This window comes from Lygodium microphyllum, chromosome 14 (genome assembly GCF_053477565.2).
Source record: "Lygodium microphyllum isolate KBCC chromosome 14, Lygodium_microphyllum_v1.1.10, whole genome shotgun sequence".
Taxonomy (NCBI): domain Eukaryota; kingdom Viridiplantae; phylum Streptophyta; class Polypodiopsida; order Schizaeales; family Lygodiaceae; genus Lygodium; species Lygodium microphyllum.
In genome coordinates, this window is record NC_141148.1 from 58,488,622 (window position 1) to 58,505,319 (window position 16,698).

General features: G+C 41.0%; 1 protein-coding gene across 1 annotated transcript in view; it reads right to left on the bottom strand.

Moving 5' to 3' along the window:
- Positions 1-335: 335 nt before the first annotated feature.
- The window catches only part of LOC148025628 (RNA-binding KH domain-containing protein), a 34,778-nt gene continuing 18,415 nt past the window's right edge, over positions 336-16,698 (bottom strand). The window contains exons 3-12 of the mRNA XM_087692841.1: positions 15,674-15,784; positions 15,526-15,594; positions 15,353-15,409; positions 15,219-15,257; positions 12,119-12,223; positions 11,890-11,972; positions 11,684-11,765; positions 10,982-11,125; positions 10,507-10,602; positions 336-926 (exon numbers count right to left, since the gene is read on the bottom strand). Coding sequence (XP_087548967.1) covers positions 831-926; positions 10,507-10,602; positions 10,982-11,125; positions 11,684-11,765; positions 11,890-11,972; positions 12,119-12,223; positions 15,219-15,257; positions 15,353-15,409; positions 15,526-15,594; positions 15,674-15,784 — 882 coding nt within the window. The 3' untranslated portion in view covers positions 336-830. The remainder of the gene's footprint in view (positions 927-10,506; positions 10,603-10,981; positions 11,126-11,683; positions 11,766-11,889; positions 11,973-12,118; positions 12,224-15,218; positions 15,258-15,352; positions 15,410-15,525; positions 15,595-15,673; positions 15,785-16,698) is intronic.

Here is a 16,698-nt window from a genome sequence, read left to right on the forward strand (position 1 = left end):
AATCTTAAACAATTAGCACTTGCTCGACGAAAAATATTGTAATAGAAAATAACCCCTAAAAAGTGTTTCCATTTCAATCAATGTAAAATTAACACACATCTTGCCATTTACATCTCATTTGGTCCAAATGTGGGTAAAAGGTATCTTCCTGTTGTCAAATTTTATTTCCAGTTAATATGCAAATACAAGGATTGGGAGAAACCTTCAAGAAACAATCCGATTGGTTGCCAGTTGCACAAAAACAAGAGTGCGTGTGTACATTCTTTGGTGGGGCTTGTCTGCTGGTATTATCCCTAGCCATGCACTAAAAACTAATCAAGAACACCAAGGGGATCTAAACAAAATTAACTGTATCTTGTTATAGCTCTCTCCATCAAAGAAGGAAACCCACTATCATGATTACAAACTCGTTCCAAAGATGAACACGAGCAAGCCGTCTCATCTTCAAAAATAAGAATCAATGTCAAAGATGCATATTCGGTAGTGCACGTGCATGCTCTATCTCACACAACTGCTCTCTGAAAAGGCAGATTAGCATGATCGTACGCACTCAAAAAAGCTTTATATACGTATTGTTACAGAGGAGGGTCCACCAGCATGGACCACAGTGTGAGTGCTTAACAGAGCACATTGTTAGTGGCCTCAGAACATGAAAGTTTGTTTTTTAAGGGCCAGTGAGCATGTAGAGGGCACAGCACTGGACATAAAAATAAGATACTTGCCAAGTCATGCACACATTTGCTTGGACTGTACTTTCATGTAGCCAATTCCGCCATGTAAGCTTGTCATTCACAATGACAAATCAAATTGCAATCATATAAATCTGACCTTTATCTATCAGGCTTCTGCTTTTTTTTATTGGCAGCCAAATATGAATGTATGTCTGGCTCACTACTTGCTTTCTGTTCCATAGCCTTGACTTTGTCCTGTAACACACATTTTGATATAGTTATGAATATTGCAAAGAACCTATGGATGACTTACATGTTTGGGAAATAAAGACAGACCATAAGAACACAGAACTAGAGAGTTGGGAGAGAATCGAAATGAAACTAGAGGTGTGTGAAACATGAATACTGAGACTATCTAGATACAATGATGCTTTGCTTATCCCCTACTTTCTAGGAGAATATGTAGGTGCTTCAGTAAGTTTCCAAGTTCGAAATACCAGTTTTCTTTAAATGGGGGGGGGGGGGGGTAAACTTAGTTAAACATGCCCTAAAAGTGGGATAGTTAGTGCTCTAACTCACATTGAGCAGTGTGCATCATGTTGGATGTTAAACACCTGTCATATTAGCAACTGGATACTGAACTAACACAGAAACAACATTATACAGATCCAAAGAGCCTAAAGGCATATAGGAACATTTTGAACTACTGTTATCTTATTGATGCTTGGACAAGAGGATGTACAAAACTTTGAAGCAAGCAAAAACATTCTGACGGGGGTAGCTGAACTCCACCCCCTTGCTTGGCAGTGATCCACATCTCCACCTACCCAATCTTCAGTCTCCTGCTTACCCCATCCTCTAGTGCTTTCCTTGTGACCATTGTGCTGCTCCCAGCCTCCCTGCCCTCCCTACCACCTGCACACTTCTTTCGCGCTTTCACATCCCACCCTGCTTCTAGCCACCTGCTGCTCACTGCACCATAGTAGCATGGGATGGGTTTTTGGGACAGGAATGGGAACAGGGGCGAGATTTGCCATCCGCTGTTACCATAAGCAGGGGATCTAACATGGGGACAGACCTGGGATGGTATGAGGACAGGATGGGACTGGGACAGGAAGCTAGAAAATGGTCATCCCATGTTACTTTGTACTGCACACTCATCTGCTCCAAACGCCTTTCCAGCCCTTTGCCTTCCTCGTCCTCCCTCCCCTTGGCAGCTTGCTCTATCGTCCCCTTCCCTTCATTGCCTCTCCCTCTTCCTTTCTTGCCTGCTTGCTGCATAACAGCAGCACATCAGCTCCTTGCCTAACCTGCAACCTCCCTGTTCTTCCCTCATATTTGTCATAGGCTGCAGTGCCCCTTCCCTCTCAAAGCCCTTTTCCAGCTTCTATCCACCGCCTCTATTCTTCTACCTTCAGTTTTCCCTTGCCTTTGGAGAAGACCCTCGCAGCAAAGCAAAGGAGCAAAAACAACTCCCAAGACAGTAACTGGTCCACCACCACCCAAGGACTCCAGTTCAGCCTCTGCACACCCCCCCAACCCTTTCCCCTTTTCTGGCAGCTTGCTCTATCATCAACTTCCCTTTCCTGACTCTCCCCCTTCCTTTCTTGCCTGCATCCTGCATAACAGCAGCATGTCAGCTCCCTGACTAACCTGCAGCATCCACCTTCTTCCCATCAGATTCATCATCAGCCACAGCAGCTCCATCCTTCACTCTCAAAGCTCTTTTCCAGCTTCTATCTGCCACCTCTATCCTTCTCCCTCCAGTTTTTCCTCACCTTTGGAGAAGACCCTCTCAGCAAAGCAAAGAAGCAAACGCAACTCCCAAGACAAATACCTGGTCCAGCTCCACCCAGGGACTCCAGTGCAGCACCCCCCGACCCATCCCCCCCCAAAAAAAAAAAAAACCTCGGGCACCCCTCAATACCTGTCAGTAAGGGTCATCACCCTTAATTCTTCTTCACTTGGTTCCCTTGATCACAGCATTGGGATTCCTTCAATACACAGGGAGTTCTCATCCAACCAATACAATACTTGAGTTTCCCAAGCCAATGCTTCTCATGTGAAATAATGGCTCATCTTGCAATGGCTTGCCCTGAGACGTCGCACATTCACAACTCTTTCCGAAATGGAGGTGGTAGACCTCAATTTTTGGACAAGAGAGAGGAAGCAACAAAAAGGAAGAGGTAGAGATTGGGGATTCACAAATAAGAGCAGCAAGTAGGGAGGCAAGAAAAGAGAGCATCCAAAGATCTTAGAGATATGGCCCAAGAGGCAACAACACATCCCAGCAATTCTCCCTCCCCTTCGAAGAAAATCCTCTCAGAAAAGTAAAGGAGCAACACATCTCCTATGATAGTAGTTAGTCCACCTCCACTCGAGGACTCACAGTGCAACCCCCCTCCCCCCAAAGAAAAACATCATCATCTCCCCCATTGTCCGTGCGGACGGAGACAATGGGGGGGCTCTACCCCCCCTTTTTGCCACAAACATGGTGATTTTCCATATCTTTCTTTTGCTACACCTAATTTTTGCCACAAACATGGTGATTTTCCATATCTTTCTTTTGCATCAGTTGATTTTTTTGCAATAAAAAAGGAGGGGCTCTGCCCCCCCTTTTTTTCCTCCAAAAATTGGTTATTTTTCATGTTCTCTACCTCAATACCTATCAGTTCAGGTAGTCACCCTTAATTCTTCACTTGATTGCAACTTGCCTCAATCACGGCCTTCATGGCATTGGGATTCCTCAATACAAATTTGTTCTCATCCAACCAATACGATACTCTCAAGTCTCCCAATCTCCAAGCCACTACTTCACAAGTGAAATAATGGGAAGATATGCTAGGGTTTGCATTGAGAAAACATGTAATGTATGAACACGATTAAAACATACTAGCTGCTCAAAATGGGGAAGAAAGAAGATGAAACACACTAGCTTTTCTCATTCACTTCTGAGACAACTACCACCTAAGAGGCTGAAGCATAATGCCATAGATTTGATCCCTAGCAATAGCACTCCTAATAAGCCACCATACATGGTGAGCGCAGCCCAACAAGAGGAGATTATGAGCCAAGTAAATGAGCTGTTGAGAAAGGGGCTGACTCAGCCCAACTCATCTCCTTACTGTTCACCAATGCTTTTGGTGCAAAAGGATGCTTCATGGCATGTGCATTGGATAAGACTACGATGAAGAATTGGTTTCCGATTTCTAGCATCAATGATATCATGGATAGATTGCAAGGGTCAACAACAGGAGGAGATTATGAGCCAAGTAAATGAGCTATTGAGAAAGAAGCTAACTCACCCAACTCATCTCCTTACTATTCACCAATGCTTTTGGTGCAAAAGAAGGATAGTTCATGGCATATGTGCATTGACTACTGTGCATTGAATAAGATTGTGATCAAGAATTCGTTTCCAATTTCTAGGATTAATGATATCATGGGTAGATTGCAAGGGTCAACCATTTTCAACCATATCGATTTGAAAAGTGGATACCATCAGATACATGTAAGGCCAAAGGATGTAGCAAAGACAACTTTCACATCTTTTGGACTTTACAAGTTCCTTGTCATATGCCGTTTGGGCTGAAGAATGCTCTTGCTGCGTTCAATTGGATAATTGGTAGACCATTTAGACCACATAGAGCGTTTATAGACACATTCTTTGATGATGTGATAGTGCATTCAAAGGAGACTGAATGTGGAAGCCACACCTTCACACAACATTGTTTTTTCAGTTCCAATAATCTTTGAATGCACTATCACATTTTTTTATGATGTGATAGTGCAAGAGCTTTTATGGACACATTCTTTGATGATGTAATAGTGCATTCAAAGAATGAGAACACAAGCATTGGCTAGTGATAAATTATAAGAAAATAGAGTTCTTTTTCATGAAATCCACGTTTTTGGGCATATTGTATCAACTAATTGGTGTGTATGGATTCTGGAAAGATTGAGGCAATACAATCGTGGCCACACTTGCAAAATGTACCTGAGATCCATAGTTTCTTGGGCTTATGTTTTTATTACAAATAGTACATTCACAACTTCACTAAAATCGTATCTCCACCTCATGCTTTGCAAAAGAAGAAAATGTCTTTCAAATGGACAACAATGGAAATTTCCACATTTGAAAACCTGAAAGAAAAGATAGCTTCAGATCCAATGCTTGTGTTGCCTAATCTCAAGAAGTCATTTGTAGTACGATGCGATGCATGTGGTAACAACATAGGGATTATTCTAACACAGGATAGTCATGTTGTGGCCTATGAGAATCCGATTCTCCATGGGGCTCAAAAGAATTTGCAGGTTTATGCGAAGGAATTACTTGCTATAATTCATGCACTTTCTACATGAAAACACTATCTTTTGAGGGATGATTTCACTATGCAAACAAAACTTCAGACATTGCATTACTTTCTTACTCAGACAAAGTTACCTAAGAAGCATATGAGATGGACGAACTTCCTCTATGTTTCACTTTCAGATTGTGCATATTGATGCCAAAAAGAATGTAGTGGCTGATGCACTATCTAGAAAGCCTCACATTTCAACACTTACCATGGTTTATAACACTGAGTTGGATGCCATGAAAGATCAATATGCTACTGATTCTAATTTTGTCAATGTGTATGATCAGCTTTACAATGGTCAAATACATGAGCACTTTGTGCTTAAAGAAGGAATTCTCATTATATATGGGCAATCATGCGTCACAAAGCAATTAAAGCTAAAAGTGATGATCAAGAGTAATGCTTCCCATATGCACAACATGGAGGCATTGACTATGGTAAAGACACTGGAGCACTTTTTCTATTGGCCAACGATGAGACATGATGTAGAGCAGTTTGTTCACATGCATTGTGTGTCAGAAGGTCAAGTGTAATAGGCAAAAGGTTCTGAGCTTGTTGCATCATTTGCCTATACTTGATAGTCCTTGGTAATAGCATTGCTATATTTTTTAATCTTCCAAGGACTCCTACAAGGAATGATGGGATTGGGACTATTATTTGCAAGTTCAGTAAGCAAACTCATTTCATTCCTATATGAAAGAAGATTAAGGTTGATCAAATGGCACGATTGTTTATGCAACATATCTTTAAGTACTATGGAATGCTTGAGTCAATCATGAGCGATCGAGATGCACAAATGACCAAATTGTTTTGAAAGAAGTTGTTTGAGATTATGGATACCATGCTGAAATTTTCTTCATCCTTCCATCCGCATACATATGGTTATTCCAAATAGGCAAATTCAACAATCTAGGATCTTCTGAGATGCTATGTTTCGGACCATAGGTAAAGCATCCCTATCACATCCAACCTACACACGAGACTTGACCCAAGCCATATCCACACTAAAAGGGACTAGACATGAGACTCACCTCCCAACCATAGAGCTAAATGGACTCACCTCCGAGCCTACGAGCCAGCAATACTCCGAGTCATAACCACCTTCCAAGGGTTAACATCCCATACCACCAGCCCACACCATCCCAATGGACACATACATCGGTCAACATGCCAAGAGTCCAACAGTGGTGATCACACAATAGTGTACACAATAGGACCTGGAGTCCTATAAATAGGACTGTGCTACCCTAACCCCAAAGTGTCCTTAGTACACCAATGAAACATCCCCCTACGATCCAACCTACATGCAAGACACGACACAAGGCATATCCATAATAAAAGAAACTAGACATCAAACTCATCTCCCAACCATAGAGCCAAACAAGCTCACTCTTGAGCCTTGGAGCTAGTAACAGTCTAGGTCACAACCACATCTCAAGGGTTGGAGTCCCATATCACCACCACACACCATCCTGGTGTACGGATGTACATCAACCAACGGGTCAAGAGTCCAAGAGTGGTGATCACCCAGTTATGTGCACAATATCGCCTAGAGTCCTATAAATAGGACTCAACTACCCTAACCCCAAAGTGTCCTTGATGTGTTTACACTAAGTCACTTCATGACAACTATGGCCAATGCTACTAGCACCCATCCGGATATCCAAGGACATAACAATAAGGCGCAGTAGAAATAGTACTTTTCCTTGGTTGAGTTTACTAGAATAATGCAATGCATAGTTACACTGGCAAGGCTCCTTTTGGGATCCTCGAGGGTGAAAAGAAAGTTCCACCAATCTTGCATACAAAGAACACGATTTTTGAGGCTAATAGATATGTGGAAAGCATGGATATTGCCTATCAAAAGGTCAAGCATGCACTTTAGAGGTCACAAGAGAAGCAAAAAAAAGTAGTTAATCCCCATAGATGTGCATTAGAGTTTGCAACAGGTGACTAGGTATTGTTGTGTCTTGAAAAGGCGAGGCTGAAAAACATGAAAGGAAGAGAACAGTTGTATCCAAAGCTGAATATTCATTATTATGGACCCTTCCAAGTGTTGGAAAAAATTAGCGATGTGGCATATAGACTGAAATTGCCTCCACATTGGCAAATGCATAATGATTTTCATGTGAGCTTGTTACAACCTTTTGCGGGTGATGTGCCACACAATACACCTACTAAAATTTAGCCAAAGGTTTAGGAGATGGATGAGATCCTGGTGCCAAAGCAGATTTTGGCACAAAAAGAAAGGAAGATTAGAGATAAAGTTTCCAGTACATACTTGGTGAAGTTTCAGAACTGCTCACCGATGGATGCCAAATAGATGGAAGAGGGTAACTTGGCAGACCACCCTCAGTTGTTGCACTTTACCATGAGGCATTTGGGCTAGAGCCGATTTTAGATCAGGCTTTTCAAGTTCAGCAAAGCAAGAGGCCCAGAGCACTGCCTCCTCCAACTTGCATGGGAGAGATTGCCACTTAACAACCTTCAATATGCAATTTCTAGCAATAATTAATTAATTTTCAGAATTTACCTTTTGACAAATAATTAATTATTCATTTGTTAGTGTCCAAGAACTACCTCATGTCCATTCACATTTAATGTGCTAACCCCCATGTAACATTAAGTTGTTCCAAACATTAATTGACCTAGAACTAGCATTAATTAATTAATTAATGCCTAGTCCCAATGTCAACACTGGGCACTTTAACGGCCCAATCAATGGCTTAGACCCAAACTAACACCAAGCACCCACAAGTACCTGTCCAACATAACTTTACACAAGTTTTGCCAAAGTCACCCACTATTAACTTGGGTTACTTAGACCACCACCATGACTTAACTCTCTTGCACTTCACATGTGCATAACTTAATAATGCCACAACAACACATCCCTGTGACACTTTCCATGGAAGTAGCATTAGCCCTTCTTCTTCTTCGTGTTAACCCTCTTTGAAGCAACCGAAGCTCACTCGCGAATGCCGCCAGAATGAGTTGGTAGCCTCCCTTATAACCTCCATGCATATTCATGCTCCAATAACATTAGTCACGTGTTGAAATTTTCTTGGACTGGTGAATGTCTAAACTCATAAGGCATTCGCCTAATCATCATACTCTTGAGGCAGTTTGTAGAGAATGGTCCCCACCAAATGGGTTTTGGATAGGGCTATCTGCATTTTACGAAGTTGATCCTGGATCTGCATTACTTGAAGGATGAATGATTGAATCATATCAGTAAACTCAAACCGAATGGTATCCAACTGGTAGTGCAGGGTAACAACAGCCCACATGCTCGATGAAGCCTCAGATGTAAAATGGAGTTTTGGCCACACATTGGAAGACGTCTCATAGGAGGTCACTGCCATAGGACTTCCTTTGAAATGCATTAAAGCAGTGACAATGCTTTGGTATAATATGTGTCCCAGCCCAGGACTGCATCCTCAGTTGATTTCATCCCAATCAAAAGGAAGAGGAGAGGGTCAAGGACAAGACCTAGAGCCTGAAACAATATACTTAAGTCACTTCTGCACGAACCAAGCTTTTATCACCCCAAGTTAGACAATCATGGCCTCTAAGCTTGCATCAATGTTACAACAAGGAGGAGCCATTGATTGATGAAATGAAGAAAGAAGCTATTTAAGGGTTTTGAGAGAGTACTTAGGTCACTTATTGGTTAATAAGCCCACAATCTCAAGTTCTTCAACAATTCAAGATAAAGCAAGAGATAGGAACATAAAGTGAAGTGAGTCTGGTGGTGTTAGGCACAACAACTGACACACATGAACCTTCCCCTGAGTGTAAATCAGGTCAAAGTTACCACCAGCATAAAAACGTGGATTAGATGAGAGTCAATCAGGTTGACATCTGCTAGAAGCACCAAAACCACTGCAGCTGGATCACAAACGAAAGTGCAGAAGATCAAAGCACAGGTGTTACTGATCAAAATACAGGGTAGGCAGCAGGGTAGAAAGAAAGTTGATCAGCAGCTGAAAGATGTCACCCAGCCAGGAAATGATTCGTGAGGACCACAGGAAATCAACCAGCAGCAAAACGCAACGTTGCTCAGTCTCTGGAGCAGTCAACCAGCATGGAACAAACCCATATAAGCAGTCACACCAGACACAAACTGCTCCAAGAAGAAGGTGTTTGTTTGTCTGATACCATGTGAGAAAGAGAAAGGCAATGGCAGAAAAGGAAAGCAACTTTGTATAGACAATGGAATGAATAGAAAGACAAGAACACATGAACTCGAAGGAATTGGGCAATAGAATCCATTTACCAAAGCATGCGAGTGAATACACACCACATGGGCTGTGCCAACCACTAAGCACTCTTAATCTCCCTCTCTCCAACAAGATGCAGCGTGTTTCACAATACAACAGCAAGAGGAGAGAGAGCACAATAAATAGGCCATGGATGGGACATAAATGCCGCATGTCAAACAGCAGAAGAAATGCCCAGAATACAAGTTGGTGAAGGACTAAACAATCAAATGCAGATCAAAGAAAAATTGAGATTTGTTAAAGCTAGAACAACAGAGTAACCTAAATGCCCATCTTAATGAGAATAAAAAACTTCACAACTTTCTACATTAGGTAAGTGCAAAAGCCCATTACGGCTAGATGTTCACCCTTTGCCACCAAGACAGAGGTAGCTGGCAAGCCTCCATTATTCAAAGCTACTGACCTAACAAAGGAGGGACCCAAATTAGTCATGCACCTCTTGATCCCCTGGTCAATCTCCAACTACTCATCCTCAAAAGTACATGTTGTTGTGTCTCCATGGCTATAATTGATTTCTGAATAATTGTCATATTCAGCCTGGAGTGCTTGTTCTTCCATTTTCTTAAGACATGTAACCACAAAATAATCAACTATTCTATTCGTTAAGCATAGGGACACTTACAAAGACACTACTAAAGATGGGAGATCATTGGCAGCATTATTGCTTGGCACATCTTAGCAGCGAGATGTAGTGGGGCTACAAAACAGAGCAGAGCATATCTTTACTCAGATAGAAGAGATTACACAGTCAGTCGGAGCGCATGAACAAGAGGGGCCCTCTCACATTCTTGGTAGTCTGGCTCTTTTCATATGGTCTTGCTGCTAGAAAGGATATTTTATTAGCCTTGTATTAGACACCTCCCTTGAGGTTCCTCTTTTTCATATTCCGAATTTTTGTACAGTATTGCTGAAGTGTTCTAACTTGAATTTTTTTAGGTCAGTGGGTGTGGGGGGATTTTGGTGGTGGTGTTAAAACTTAAGCCTGTTTGTGCAGATTAAATAAGAGGTTCATGAAATTCCTTTGAACAAGAATTATATGAGAACCCTTGGAGAGCATCATTAGGAAAACATGACCCTAAATCATTGAGCAATCTTTAGATTCCAAAGCTGGCTGTAGAAAGAGAACCACTTGCACCAACCATTAGTACTAGAATTGCATAAATAATTTAACAAGAAGCAGGTATGCAGAGTAACCTTCAGCTTGAGTGCTATGGCAGTGGCATCCTTTGTGCTTATTTTCCCAGGTACCCTTTCTGAAGTTGTTGCATCCTTCATAGAGAGCTTAGACTCCTGAGCAAAAAACCAGCTGAGTTTAGAGATACTGAAATTCAGTTAATCTTAGTTCAAATTTGTGTACATATAACAAGACTTGTGCACTATACATATATCATCATAATTGCATTGCATAAACAAGCCCTAAGCAATATGCCTGATGTCCTACTATAGAATGCCAAGCCTTGTAAGGTTTGACAAAAGAGCTCATAGCAAAAAATCATCTTGGCTAAAATGGTGCAAAATATCTGATACTAGCACACCTGGAGATATGTAAATCTCTGTGCAAACAAGCTCCAAACCACAAGCATACATCCGGCTTTTACAATTGACAGTTGTAAAGACATGCTATGCACGTTCATGATTCCAACTGTGGAACTATACAAAATAATGATACCTTAGGAGGAATGAAGGCAGCATCCCGTTTTCTTTTGTTGCTCATGGCCTTTTCAACTTGCTTCTCTTTCTTTTCCTGCCACTTTTTGGCAGCCTTTTTCTCTGCACTTAAGAAATATTCCCCACTTTCCAGTTGCAAGTCCACCTATCCCATCAGATCCATTAGTCTCAGTAAGAGAATTAATATTCAATTCTACATAAAGTAAACTAAACATAAGTACTCGAGATGCCACTCTCCTTCATTTACCAGTATACTGCTAAATCTATGTATGCAATATTGTAGACACCTCCCAAGCATTCTGTGCATGTCCTTTCTTTGACAAGGACTATGCAAGTTATAGGGCGAAATAGGTAAATCCCAATCCTAGCATTCCCCCAACTGGCTCACTATGCAGATAATTAAGCCAACTTGATCTCACGGCATGCAAGTATCAATGTTCACAGTTTATGAGAAATACATGTCCATAGGAATACTTCAGATATGCTATAGCCTATTTACTTAAGAAGCACAAAGGGATTGCATTCAGGTACTCTGTATGCTGTCTGATATCTTTCGCACAAACAGTAGATGTTACACCCCAAAAGGAGTAATTTAAGCTCTAAGGAACTATTGTTGTTAGCATCAGCAGTAAAATCAAAACCAAAATCCTACTGTGTACACTGCATATGGATGTGAAACTGCCAGAATCATGTGACACTTCACCTTGCTTGGCTGCTGAGGTGGTGGAAATGGTGTATAGGGCTTCTTCTCCTTCTTTTCAGCCTTCTTCCTCTTCACATTTTTCCTGCAGAATAGTATCAATAATTTTCAGAGATTGGCCATCACTCAGTCTTAAAATTTGCAGTTTCTTTCCTTTTCCAAACATGCAACTCAGATGGAGAAAGGAGCATTAGGACTAGTTTACTCACTTCTTAAATTTTGGAAGAAAGCGGTCCCAATTTTCTTTTGATAAAACAGCGTCTTTCTCCAGTTCTCTTCTCATCATTAGGATCTACCACATCAGATAAACCAGAGCTTCTTTAGTATTAAACAAAAGGCACATAGAGAGGTCAGTGACTCCTGTACCCTGCTACAGCTCAACTAGCAAGATGTGAGTTTTGAATGCATTGTTAATCAAGACACGCAAAGTAAAATTGCCTTAATATGATAAATTGGGTGAAGTGTGTTTGTGATGCAATCCTCCACAATGCGGCGTACTAGTTTCAGACCTTTGAAAGAACCCATAGCAGCAACAGTGTTTCCCTGCACATCATCATCACAGATTCAATTTGTCCTGTTAACAACAGTGGTCCAGTCCAAGCTGAGAAGGCAGAATGATCCCAAACAACACAATTGACAAGGGCAAACAAGGACAACATGTCTTTGCCACCTCAAACTTTGATTCTAGTCATCTCCATCTTCATGGTAAACTTAGATCAAGTAACTCATATACGAGTCAGTGCACATACCTCTCCCTGGATGAGAACACTTACATTTTCTACTCTAAAAACGTATTCAGTTACACAACAATTGCCAACTGTTTCCACAAAACACATTCTCATGAAAGAAGCAAGTGAGTTTTGTACACCACACAAGGCATCCATTCCAGGTCAATTTCTTTACAGACTGTTCCAGCCAAGGACCAACCTTACAGCTAAGAGGTGTCTAAAACTTCCATAAGTATATCTAACTGAACCGTGAACTATTTACTCTGATTGAACTTTCTACCATAAATAGCTAGGCCATGGTAAACTTACATCCAGCTATTACTCCCTTCTGACTCATGCATGAGTCAGCGCACATGTGTCACCCTGGATAAGCAAATCCCACAATTTCTGCTGTGAAATACTTAAACCTGCTTCACAACAGTTGCCAACAGATTCCAAAAGAACCATTCACAGGAAAGAATGCAGCAAGTGATTTCATACACAACAACATGTCATTCCTTCCCTGTCGATTTGTTCAGAGACTGCTCAGCTGTGGACCAACTTTACCATTAAGATGTCTAAAACTCCCAACTGTCAGTGAACAATCTACATTGGTTAAATTTTTTTCCCCTAGAGGAAAGGATGAAGCTATTAATAAATCTCCTTAGGACAGAGCATCCCAAGGCAAAGTACAAAAAACCTTTTAAGAGACTTCCAGAAACAAAATCCTCAAGACAGAGCATTCCAAGGCAAAATACAAAAAACCTTATAAGGGACTTCCAAAACAAAAATGATACAACAAAGAGAAGTCAATTTCAAGGCGTGATTGAGTAACCAATCTAGAGGTTTATAGTGAGAGAAACTGCCAAAATCCCGTGTCCTAAGACAAGCATCTCTCCTCCTCATATTCTCTCCACCATCATATGGACATAGAAATCTCTAGTCCATTTCATTCAAAGTACTTCCAAGATCAGTATTTTACTTTTTCAGGAAGAAATAAACTTCTCTGAGTTAAAATACCCGCAGGAGCTACAAACTGCCCTGAAAGGATGCAACGGAAAGGGGGAGACAAGTGCTTCCAGGATGGCCGATCTAATTGGTAGCTTTCTCATTCAACAAAAAAGAGGGGGGAGGAGAAGAGCCATAAGAATGGCATGTAGTACCAATGATTTGTGGGAGCTGATAGGAAGGGACACCTTGTTATGCTCTGTCATTCTCTCTGAATCACTTTGGAGCTTTCCAGTAGCCTCTCACAGAGTGCATGACATAGAACCATATACAGAGTCTGCCTCCACCGCAGGACTCTGTTCCTCTTAGCTTGATCACACATCAAACATGCCAAGACTACAATACTCCTAATAATCGCCCCCTGCCTTGCAGCAAGAAAGCTTGAATAATAACTAGAGTGAGAATGTGTCTCATACAAACAAAAGGCCCCCCCACCAACGGGGGGGAAGGGATTCGCATAATTTGTGTGACCCGACAGGAAGGGAAGCCTTGTTACACTCCCTCATTCTTTCTGAATCATCCTAGAGCTTTTTAGCAACCTCTCCCTGATAATCCCCCGCTACCTCACCAGCCTCTCAGCAAAGAAAACCTTGAATAATCAAACTTGATTGGGGATGTGCTTCATTATTTGATAACCCGGCTGTTGGGAAGGTCCTCTCATCCCAATATTGGACCTGAGGACTTACTCCAAATGACTATAACATATCCATCTACTCCTGGAAAACCATCCTGAGCACTGTGCATCTACCCCTGAAATGCTTACACATCATTTAGATGCAGTATCTTCTGCCCATTTACCCTGGGCATTATATGAATGACTCTTCATGGGATGAGGGATTGGCTTGTACAGGTCTATCCCACATCTTTGCTGTGCAAATATTCCCTTTTGACTTTCCTTCTTGTTACTTCTTTTTATCATCTTGCATATATCCTCTTTTGAGCACTTTTCTTATGTGGTGGTGAAAAAATCACAAACTTGATATAACAGAACAGGTTCTTAATGTCTCTAAATATAACTTCTTCCTTTTATATAGATATGCTCTCCTGATTGATTGGATTATTCCTTTTCTACAGACATGCTGTCCTGAGTGACTAGGTTCTGACTCTGCAAAAAGCCCAAACTTATCACATAGAAAACATGCTCCAACAATGTTCCTCAACACAAAACTTGAAGTTTCCATATTCTGGAAGGGGGCACGTTGCAAATTAAAGAAAACTAACCATGCAATCTTAAACTGATCATCAGAAGGAAACAAGAGTTTAAATACACGTAAGAATAGGATAGAACATAGATTTTCCATTGTTTTCCAGATAGAAATGGCATTTAGACAGTAAAACTAACAACATAAAAGTTACAGTTACTTTACTTCCTTAGGGATCCATAGAATGATGTTCCACACCAATATTGAGAGACACTAGATCAGGCCAATAGTACCAATGAGCATAAGAGAAGTTATCTGCTGATGCCCAAGAGGATGCTTCTGATGCCTCCATTGAGTTGTCCTTACATTAACAGCCTTAACAACTTCTGCAGCACTCTATGAACTAAGGCAGACAATTTATCCAGAACAAAGCCATTCCTACTCTTATAAACTCCAGAAAGTACACTGACCTCGAACAAACACAAGGTTCTTTTAAACTCTTAAAATTAACTGCGATTATGTTGAGGCAACTACTCAAACCTTCTTGCCTAATAGTGTTGGACAGAGTTTCACCAAGTTGGTTAGGAAGTTTAAAAGAAACTAACGAAATTCAAGAAGAACCTGCAAAGTGCACAAAAAGACCACCATTTTGATCATGTATCAGAATTATGAAGCACTTACCTGTATGTGCATGCGGCAACCAGTCAAAAGCTCAATTGTCTGCAAAGCCAACATTAACAACAGGCATATAATAGTAAGGCCCTGAAGGTACCATTACCTTTCTTCCTAAAACCCAGACAGATTCAAATCAATACCTTTAAGGTTTCCCCATCCGAGCCTAAAAGTCTCTGTCTTCTTTTCACAAATGTAGGCTGTAAAATTGGGTGAAGTTGAATGTGTAGGTAGGTACAACATGAAGAAATAATAGTTCTACTTTTAGAAAAACCAATCTATTAGTACAATGCATAGCTGTAAATTTGTGGCCTACCTTGTTGCGCACTAAATTTCCAATTTTGATGATGTCACATTGCATCTCATCATCCAAAATTTTCAAAGCCTGCACAAATAAGTATACTTTGATAATCTTTTACAGGCAACCTTGTTCATAAACTATGCAGAGAGTCAAAGTGACCAACCTGGGGAGCGGGAACACTTCGTGAGAGCAACTTAATGAGATCACGTGCCTTTATGATGATATATGGATCTCGAGTCTTCCGTGTTGTTGAAACAGTCATCGATCCCTCCACCTAAGAGTGCTCAAACGTATGTTACAAACAGATAGCCCAATCCATGCATTACATGCAATGCATGTCTTATGGACACATCAAACACGTACACATGATGCATGCACAAACACAATCACTTGTTTTTCGTTTGTATTCAATAGGTATGTTGAATTCTTTGCTCAATTTTTTCTCCGAGAAAATAGAATTGGAGAACACCTCAGCCAAAAGACCTAGGTAAAATCTGATACAAGGACTACGACATCCATGTTTGTTGATTAAGAGTTTTCACCGAGGTCAGTTCCATCTCATATTTTAGACTCTTTGATTATTCCTTAGTTTAAGAATGAGAGCTCATAGTTATAGAGAGCAAAGAAAGCCTCCTTGAACTCATCAAGCAAATCATCAACTTTGGGTATTAGATACCTGTTTTTCACCGTGATCTTATTTAGATTCTTGTAGTCATTACACATCCTAAAGGATCCATCTTTCTTCCTCACTAACAAGACCGGAGATGCAAAAGGTGAAGAACCAGCCTATCTTGTGCACCACTCTAAAAGGCTCAAACTCCACACTTTTGCCACCTTCATCATAGTCCTTTGGCAGTCCTATGGGTATCAAATTATCATATATAGGCTGCTGCAAAAGGATGCATTTACTGTATTTACATGAAAACCAAACTATCAAATGCACTTGCATGACCAGCACCGAATCCTTGTGCTCCAATAGTCCCAAGGGTGCAAAATCCAAATACATGTTCATATGGCCCACTTTATACCCTAGGCATCATGCTTATGCTACCATACTTGCAATTATGCATTCCTCTTGAATTACCTAGATACATTGGGTGCTATGAGCTATGCATTCCCGTAGGCGATGCCTGTCCAACCATAGCATGAAAAATGGTACCTCCACCAAAGTATCCTTGCTGCCCCATG